This window comes from Ostrinia nubilalis, chromosome 3 (assembly GCF_963855985.1).
Source record: "Ostrinia nubilalis chromosome 3, ilOstNubi1.1, whole genome shotgun sequence".
NCBI lineage: Eukaryota > Metazoa > Arthropoda > Insecta > Lepidoptera > Crambidae > Ostrinia > Ostrinia nubilalis.
In genome coordinates this window covers 10,104,887-10,114,315 of record NC_087090.1, presented here as the reverse complement: position 1 = coordinate 10,114,315, position 9,429 = coordinate 10,104,887, and the positions used below count along the sequence as shown (strand labels likewise).

The 9,429-nt window shown below is 34.7% G+C and overlaps 1 protein-coding gene across 1 annotated transcript in view; it reads left to right on the top strand.

Moving 5' to 3' along the window:
* Positions 1-1,879: 1,879 nt before the first annotated feature.
* The window catches only part of LOC135087869 (cAMP-dependent protein kinase catalytic subunit 3), a 47,891-nt gene continuing 40,341 nt past the window's right edge, over positions 1,880-9,429 (top strand). Inside the window, exon 1 of the mRNA XM_063982705.1 lies at positions 1,880-2,336. Within this exon, the coding sequence (XP_063838775.1) occupies positions 2,159-2,336 (178 nt within the window). The 5' untranslated portion in view covers positions 1,880-2,158. The remainder of the gene's footprint in view (positions 2,337-9,429) is intronic.

The window sequence follows — 9,429 nt, the reverse complement described above, 5'->3', positions numbered from 1 at the left end:
TTTTTATAGTTTTAAAATCTGTTTTTGTACATCACGCTCTTACAATTAGCTGTTTACTTGCCATAGAGGTTATTATTTTATTTGTGTAAATATGTATTTAGTAAAATTTCGAAGAGAACAATATAATTAATTGTATATTACGACACGATCGTCGATAATATTTGGTTGTTAGTATTTGATTTTAGCCATCATTTTACGTATTTTTCTATTGTTTTGTCTATTGTGATTGAAATTAATGTCAAATAAAAAACGCCGATTAAAGAAATTTTACTATAGTCTATCCAATATAGCTTGATTAGAATGGCAGCTGTCAAACGAATGTGACTAGTGCTGTGTATGTTTCGTACGGTTCACATAGATGTATCGATAAGTTTTCGAAAAAATGATATAAAAAAATGCACCCAATTTTTCTTCATATCTTTATTGATAAAAATGACAATTATGATTTAAATTTAAAGACAGTAAAATTTAAAATTCATGTCAAGGGTGTACAACCTAAGTCGTAGTCATTATCATCAGTGTTCTTCAGTGGTTTTTTCCTCTCGCTAGAGGGCGGTGGGCATCTCTTCTAGAGCAACGGTGCTATGAATACCCAAAAAATTACCGGTGATTGATTTCCGATGTTTGATTATTTAAGAATGAAATGTTTTTTGGTTTTTAATAGTGAACATTTAGAAAAACGTATAACTTGACTTAAATATGTTAAAAAATTAGTTAGAAAAAAAAATTTGTTAAATATATTTAAAAAATAGTTTTAATTTAATATGACATTTGTCGATATGTCCTAACACTTACATTTTTGTAACTCGAGATAACCTTGTACAGACGTCGTTAATACTCTAGCTTGATTTTTATAATTTCGAATTACTACTTATTGGTGTAATTTAACGCTGCATTTACACGAAATTAACATTTTTATTGGAAGCACTGTCGTCGAAAATATTGTTTGTAGGTCAGACGTGAATTATTTCTTGTCCGCCAATATTTAGCTCTCATTGATCGCTACTACAAAGTTATGTCGTTACTTTTGATGGCAGCTGTCATTCTAATCAAGCTATATTGGATAGACTATAAATATTTCTTATGTGAAAAGTCTAAAGTGTCAATATGCCACGAAAAAGGGCTCAAATGCGAGATTGTAATAAAACTTTAAATTATTGTGTCTACTCGTATGCCACATTGTGTATTAAAATTAATTTAACTCTATACCTACGTAGTTATGGTATATAATTTGTATAAATGTTGTATTAAATGTTTATATCATTGGAGTAGCGGGAAATAAAAAGGTAAGTGTGTATAATAAACTAAAATAACGATTATTTATTCTTAGATTGTATTGAAAACGTACATTATATCGGATTTCAAAGTGATATTATTTTTTAATTAACTTCTTGTGTAAATAACTACGGTTTAATTTTCTTGATAAGCTTGTTATCAAATAAATGTTAATCATATATAAAATTGTTTTATTTCTATTATACATATTAATACACTAGATCTCGCTGAATTCCGTATAAAAAGTTGGGGGCATATAAAAAACTAAAATTACTAGTGAGCCAAGAACTATTTTTTTAAATTATATCTTATGGCCTGGAATCTTTGTCTTCATTGACAACAACACTTGACTTGCATTTTTATTGTTTTTAATATTATGAGATATTTTTTTGTATTTTTGTAATAGTGACAAGTAATAAATACTTAACCATAATGAACGAAATAGAGTTATTAATTGCTCTACATATTTTTCTACATTACAACCAGAGCGTGCGCTTACTGAAATCATAAAAAACCTCCGATGTAACGATCACGATAAGAACGTTGTATGTTTTCAGTGAGACAAGTGAGTTTTATTAGCGGTTTACGTTGCCACGAGCGTCACGAGCCGATTTGGCAGTGGTGTTCTTGCGGCAGCGAGGAGAGAACGCGTCGTCGCTCGGCGAGTATCGCACGCGCGCTCGTTCACGATAAATATTTAGAGCCAAGAAAGCAAACCGGTTTAAAATAAAAGTAACTATTCGTTGATAAATAAATAAATAACCCGGACGGACATTGATTTTCTCTAAAATGTACTTGGGAAAACACAGAAAATGCGCCTGAAAGTTATTTGAAAAACGGAATCGCGAGTTTTTTTGTTGATGAAATATTAGTGGACTTAAAAATGATGATGGCCAGTGCGAAAATTATGAGGGAGTGCAGCTCGGAACTGAGTTCGGACGTGCGCTCGCTGTCCGTGGCGTCCTCCACGGAAGAGCAGGAGTCCACCACCACGGAGTCGGAGTACACGGAGGAGGAGAAAGAATACGAGCTGGACGATCTGCAAATACTCAAAACTATTGGTAAGTGAACTATTTCACCAGATGGGAATTGCCATCCCATCATGTGGAACAGATGCACCTCTTGATCCCGGGTTCGATTCACGGTCGCGTCAATTTTAGAAACGATCTTTTCTGAATTAGCTCTTAGGTAACTTTCAGCAAAAATCTGTCGACTGATCGTATCCTAGGGATGTAGAACTTGAGATCATGATCGGTGTATACGTGCGTAGTTTTAATATTACGAGTAATCATAAATCTTTCTACTGTTCATAAAAAATACCTCATTTTTATTCTTATTTATTTAAGTAATTTTGTTTTCATTTAAATACTAAAAGTAACAGACATTACCTAGTAAACTTTTAAATTACTTTAGATAGCGTCTGTAAACTTTGCCTAATAAGTATTTAGTGCGTGGGTTCTAAATCTTTATATGATTTAATTTACGTTACTTTTCATAGGAGAAATATTTTACTTTTAATATTTGCAAACCTTTAACAGAAACTTTCATAATAATATATTACTGGTGGTGTAAAATACCCTAGCATCCGGCACTAAATTATTTATATCGCAACAGAATCGATTGCAAGTAATCACTTTAAAGTAGGTATTCAAATTAAAAGATATTTAATTAAAATTGATTGATAGAAATATTATTTGAAAAGTGTACAGTACAAAACCCTTGATTTAATTGTGAGGTTGTGTACTTTCTGCTGCTTCCGGAATCCACATATACAGCCACTAGCGAATGTCCTTCCAAAACATTTTGAACCATACGATTAGTAATGGAGTCTATTAGGAGCGTAGAGTTGCTTATGGTGCTTTTTTTTGTTTCTCGATATACTCAGAATTAGCGGTTAACTATCAGATTCGAATTTTATAAAATAATAGATAAAATATTATTTTCAAGCCTTATATCACTTGATCACTTGATCACCTGTGGTAACAAGTGTTTTTATTATAATCTTAATATGGGTCGCTCGGTACGCAGTTCAGTAGAACATGCTCGTGCACTTTCATTTATACATAAGTATAACTGTCATTAAAAGATAATTGCACATGTAGCGACTAATGAGGACTTCGATGGAGTTCTCAGAACACATCAAGCATTCATAAGGTAGACCAAAGCTGTAAAATATAAATCATTTAGCGTCTCAGCAACCCACACGGTGACATTATGGCAAGTTAATGCGTTTTCTCTGGAAAAACAATATGAGTAGCGTACACTGTCTGCAGTTCGTAAGAAGTTAAACACTTCTTTGCATGTCGTGGCCCATTTTTTGTGCACTGACTCAGTCGACTTAGCTGGCGCATTTAAAAATAAATTTTATAAACTTTTTCAATATTTTTAACAAGTCATTATTGTTTAAATGATATATCTTACTTATTTTATTCTTTATGCTAATTTTCTTGCGACTGTACCTAACTTACTTATTTTTTATTTTTTTATTACAGATAAAAAAATACCATAGGTTCATTGAAGATTATGTAGAAAAATCAAAGCTCTATCTCGGCAATAATATTGAGATTATTTTTACGACAAATATTGTGTTACTTTTTGGTACGAGTTTTCGTTCGTTCGTTCGTTCGTTTCAGCCAAATGACGTCCAAATGAATTGACCTCTTTCTCGAAGTTGGACCTGCCTAACTGGACTGTTTGTCCCAGGTATACATAATTATCAACAACTTCGAGTGTAGAGTCTCCAACCTTCAGAGAAGTGGGTGCAACACGGACATTAGACATGATTTTTGTCTTGTCCATGTTCATTCTGAGGCCCACTTGTTGAGAGGCTCTACTGAGGCCATCGAGCATTGTGCCTAGATCCTCCAAGGTCTCAGCCATTACTACGATATCGTCCGCGAATCGAAGGTGGGTGATGTACTCGCCGTTGATATTTATGCCAAATACGCTCCAGTCCAGAAGCTTGAAGACATCTTCCCGGGCGGTGGTAAACAGTTTTGGAGATATGACGTCTTCCTGTCTTACCCCGTACGAGTATTATTCGTAGTAAAAGCATAGTAAAAGTGATTTCTACTGATGATCACATTGGCGTCCTCACAATATTTATGCGATTCCGGTCTGTAAACTGCTTAATATCCGGTTAATGCAAAATAAGCTCTTAAAAGGATTTTATCCAACTTGGTTGTAAAATATTGCAAGATAAATAGCGTCAATAATTACCTAGTTTAATTTAATTAATTTTAGTTACTTTTTATCTGCTAAACGTCTCAAGAAGTAAACGGTTTGTTATCGTCGCCATATATTGGACTTTTTATAAGTATGTATGAGTAAATTCAAATAATGTCAATTTTATTTGGTTTTAACAATATTTACTTTAAAACTAATCTTTTTAAATCACTTCGCAATTATTTCGAAATGTAAACTGTGATTTCTCAAATGACACCTAAAAATGGCGTTTCGTAGCGAGACCAATTTTAGCATTATTAATGGTTATTATGTTAATTAGTAAATAAAAAAAAACTAAATTAATAAAATCTTGCATGGGGAATTAATGTCAATGGTATAATAAAGGAGAAAGTAGAATCTTATTAGCTTAAATAAATATAACAGATATAATATCATCTGAACCATTGCATTATGAATATCTAATCGGATGTTTGATTATATTTTTATTTAAATTTATAATCCGGATATGTATCTTCTTGATTCTTAAAATTAGAAAGCTAAATTAAATGAGGCCCAATTTGTACAGTAGACTTTCTGTGCAAATAAATCAAAATTCAATCACGAATTCAATCAGCGCCAAGGAATATGGGGGAATTAGATCAGCAAGTACGCCCATGAGTTACATGTACCTACTTGTCTACTTGTACATGTTCGATAGTGTCGTAACACAGACAAGGGTATTTAGGGATTGATATGGTATCAGTGAAAGTGTTATGGATGGACGGCGATCGGTAATCTGCACGCGACCTGATTCTACTCATAAATGGGGCAAGGTCGATCGAGCCACATTCAGCTGACCTAGTAGGATAACAGCTGGCGGCTCAATATTTACGCACCTCTCAATAAATTCTATTGTACTTGAGTTGAGTGAGCCACATTTTGTATTGATCTGAAAGGTCAGTAAAATTAAATAAAGTACAGTATAGGATGTTACATGACCCTGCTGTTTCGCGAAAAAAAAGGTTAAAATAAAGAAAATAAAAATAAAGAAAAGAAAGCTCCTAGTATGTAATACTATTAAAAAAATCTCCTTAGAACATTTCAGAAATAATGTTTTAACATTTTCTATCTATAACAGTAAAATCTAGATGCTACCTACTTGCTACTTACCCACTTAGGTGTAAAGTGATAAGTGGTTCCGCCGTCTCTACTTTGGAAGAGCCAAATATTTATTGGTTTGCATTTTTTTCCAACATTTTTTACGGTCTGTTCCATTAAGAAAAAAAATATCTGAATGTGCATAAAAATGTAGCTGTTTTTAGACACGCGTTTTTCAATAAATAGCTATTCGCTTCTGAATAGGCGAGTAGGATTTTGCAGGCTTATTCCACTATTCCCCATTGACAATCCCCGTTTACGCCAATTGGAGCTTATAATTGTAAAAATAAAATCCTAATATAACGGGGAATTTATAGTGAACAAAAAGTTCACTAATCCCCGTTGACAGGGATTGTCAACGGGGAATAGTGGAATAAGCCATTTTGCACACGCATAGCAAGTTATTATATTTCAGTACAATACAATGTAGGCAACTGTTACTGTAAACGGCTCGCTTGTACTTCACATTATAGGGGCGAAACAGAGCGCGTAGTGTCTCAGGTCTCAGGACGCGTGTCGTGGGCCGAGTTGGTTGTATTGTCCCTCGGTCGTTGACACAGAAGGCTTCCAATCTCTCCTTCCATCATGCTACAGGTTTCAGGTCAAAAACTTCAGGAGATATTCCGTCGCGTCCGAAAAAGTCAATAAACGACGCTTTTAAAAATAAATGGTACTCATCAAGGTACATTTCACACATCGTAGTAATTTATGATTAAATGTTTCCGTCATCCGGCGTTAGAGTGTCATGAGTGTTGAGTTTTCATGTTGTTATGGATAAATATTATTTAAGCTAATTTACTAGCTATCAGTCAATAAGTACACACAGGTAGTGCAAGTATAATAAATTATCTCACACTAATTGGAATACCTACAATCTACCTACATGCCATTTTTTGCTCTACATAAGATTTTTATCAAGTTCGTAGTCTATACTGTAAAGTCAATGGAAAATGGAATGACAATGGAAAATTCTTGATCATGAAAATACTAATCAAAAAGCTTATCGTATTTTTATATTTTGCAACTATGTTTATTATTAACGTTTCATTCAATGCCGATAGACAATGTTGAATTTCATTCCGGCAAGGAATGCAAACACAAGTATAAATATTATGAGTTTTGCGCACGCGACCGATTGTTTTGTCACGCGTGATTAGCGGCAGATATGTGGGGCAGTGTGCCGCGCCCGCTGCTCCTGCGCACAGCAAACAGGAAGCATGACGCGATTAATAAATAAATATACACCATTTTATCTGAATTAAACTCACCTCAATTCCATTCGCGTTCGCATAGAGTGATCCCTAAACAAATTAGGTAAGTGACTAAACCATTTAGTTAACACGCGGACGTCGGCTGCTAAAATAAAATTGCGGGCACCTGAAACCGCTCACGTTGGTCTAGTTCAGTTTAAAAGTAGTACGTAAGTGGGCACATCCATTAATGTTATGAGATGTCTGTTTTTATTGGTATTAAATAGCCAACCATTATTAATACTATCTGTCTTAGTTAGTTTATGGTATGCGTTGATGGACACTGGCTTTGTCGGTTCACATAGTTCACGCACACTCTTACTTAAGCTCATTGAAGTTGCCAGTGGAGTCAAATTAAGAAAAGAAAGTTAAGAACAATGTGGTAGTCTGAAAGCGGCGTGCAGCGGAGATGGAACCGGTCGCAGCCGGCGCATAATACACCAGTTATTTCCACGTTCACACTGGAGTGAAAAGATAAAAACGTTAAACGACACTTATGTAACTATGAATAAAACACCGAAATCACATCGGCGGAAAAAGGAAACGCTTAGTTCATTTCTCGGGTCATATGTGTCACGTTAAATATACAAACGGATATTCTATTCACCTAACGAGTTTTTGGTAGAGGCAAACTCCAAGGTTTATATGGCTCTGATTGTCAATATTGTTTGTGATCACGTATTTAGGGCATTGTTGTAAGTGGTTTGAGTCGTTTGAAGATATGCAGACCCTCATGGCGGCACGTGACGCAGGCGCATCGGTGCTCTGCCCTTGGCCGTTTTCCACACTCTCCTGACAACCTTAGGTTATTATTAATAATATGAACTTGTAATCACAAACTCGCATGCGGGTGGCGGAGGTCAGTTATTGTCGTTTTAAATTAATGCATTGATATCGGTGAATAAATCGTGAAAAAATCGAAAGAAATGCAGTGAAGAAAGTCTCTACATTTCATTTTATTTTATTGCTACAATAAAATATGAATTTTAATAAAGAAAAATTTATTTGCAGGAGTATTTAAGTATGTAATGAAATATACCTACCTAGATATTTCAATCGAAGATCAAGTCAATAATTAAAGAGCTAGGCTTCTAAACATTAGATCTCGGAGGCATACTAGAGTTAAGAGCGTTTACGCCGTTTGGCGCAAAAACAGTACTTTTTCAACTCGTTACAATCATTAACCAGTAATATTATAAATATGTTATAGGCATAAATAGTTAGGCAATTTCGTCGTCTAAATAGTTAATTGAGAAAATATTGCGATTAGTTTAGTATTTAAGAATTCTATCAAGATAAGTCCACACAGGTTTTGTAAATTTCCACTTTAGCGTCAGTTTACAAGCTGAAATTTGTATAAAAATACTGTGAAAACGATTTAACAAACATTTTTATCCTATAGCATAGATCCTAGGGCAAATAGTTATCTGAGAAAATTTTTAGATTTAAGCATTTTACAATAAGAAATCACAAATTAAAAGAACGTGAAATACCCAAAAATCAAAGTGATTTTTTCACCAATATTCTTCCTTTATTCAACACAAAAATTGCTTAATATTATAGAAGAATATCTTATCTAAAATATTTACTTTGAAATTTAAAATAATTCATTGGATTTTTTTTTCTATGAGTATTTGAAAAGTACTATAAATCGCCGCGCACGAATCGTTCAAATTCAGTCCGCCTCGAGGCGTTCCAGAGTGAGGTCACGTCGCTCGGTGCTCTGCTGACATGTGTCACGCGTACGTTGATCTTTGACAGGTAGCTGGACTTTTATAGTGTATCCGCAAAATCTTGGTGGTAGATTTTGCGATCACGTGGTAATCAAAATATTTTATTGTTATTTTTCATTACAGTCTATTTTTACAACAAATTCTATTTTAGACGTAATGAAAAATGTAATTAAGTTATTTTTAGCGATGAAACGAAAACGAATGACGAAAATTTGGAACAGCAAGTTATGTATGTATACTAATATTATAAAGAGGAATAATACTAACAATTTATTTGCCATAAATAGGTGGTTACAGAATAGTTACCTAATAGGAATGCTCTGCCAGCAGGGTCCCACCTAGTTGTAGGGGGAACATACACAACATATTACAGTCGGAAAATCTTTGCGGTAGGTACTTCGGATTTTAGTTAGTTGGACAGTGGTCATTTGACGGCCACTTGAATCGTCTCACCCCTCAGCTTTTGGCTACCGCCGGCGCACTAAGCCGGTTGATGCCTAATCTCGGAGGCCCGGCCGCACTGAGTCGCTGACTATACTTTTGCGTCGCGCGTTGGTCCTATATGGGGCTCGAGTATGGCACAGTGCTGTGTAGTCGTGGAGCATCCTACTGTTGAAAAAAGCGCAACGCATGATATCACTGAGGCACAGGCTGAGGTAATTCGTGGATACCGCATAGTATCCACAGTCCGTCTATTCCCGGTTGTGGACACTGACTATGTCCCTACTGAGGATAAATGGGAAAAAAATATTGTCATTAGTGGCGACGTATAACAATCCTACTATCCTTCCTACTAATATTATAAATGCGAAAGTTTGGATGTCTGGATGTCTGGATGTGTGTTACTC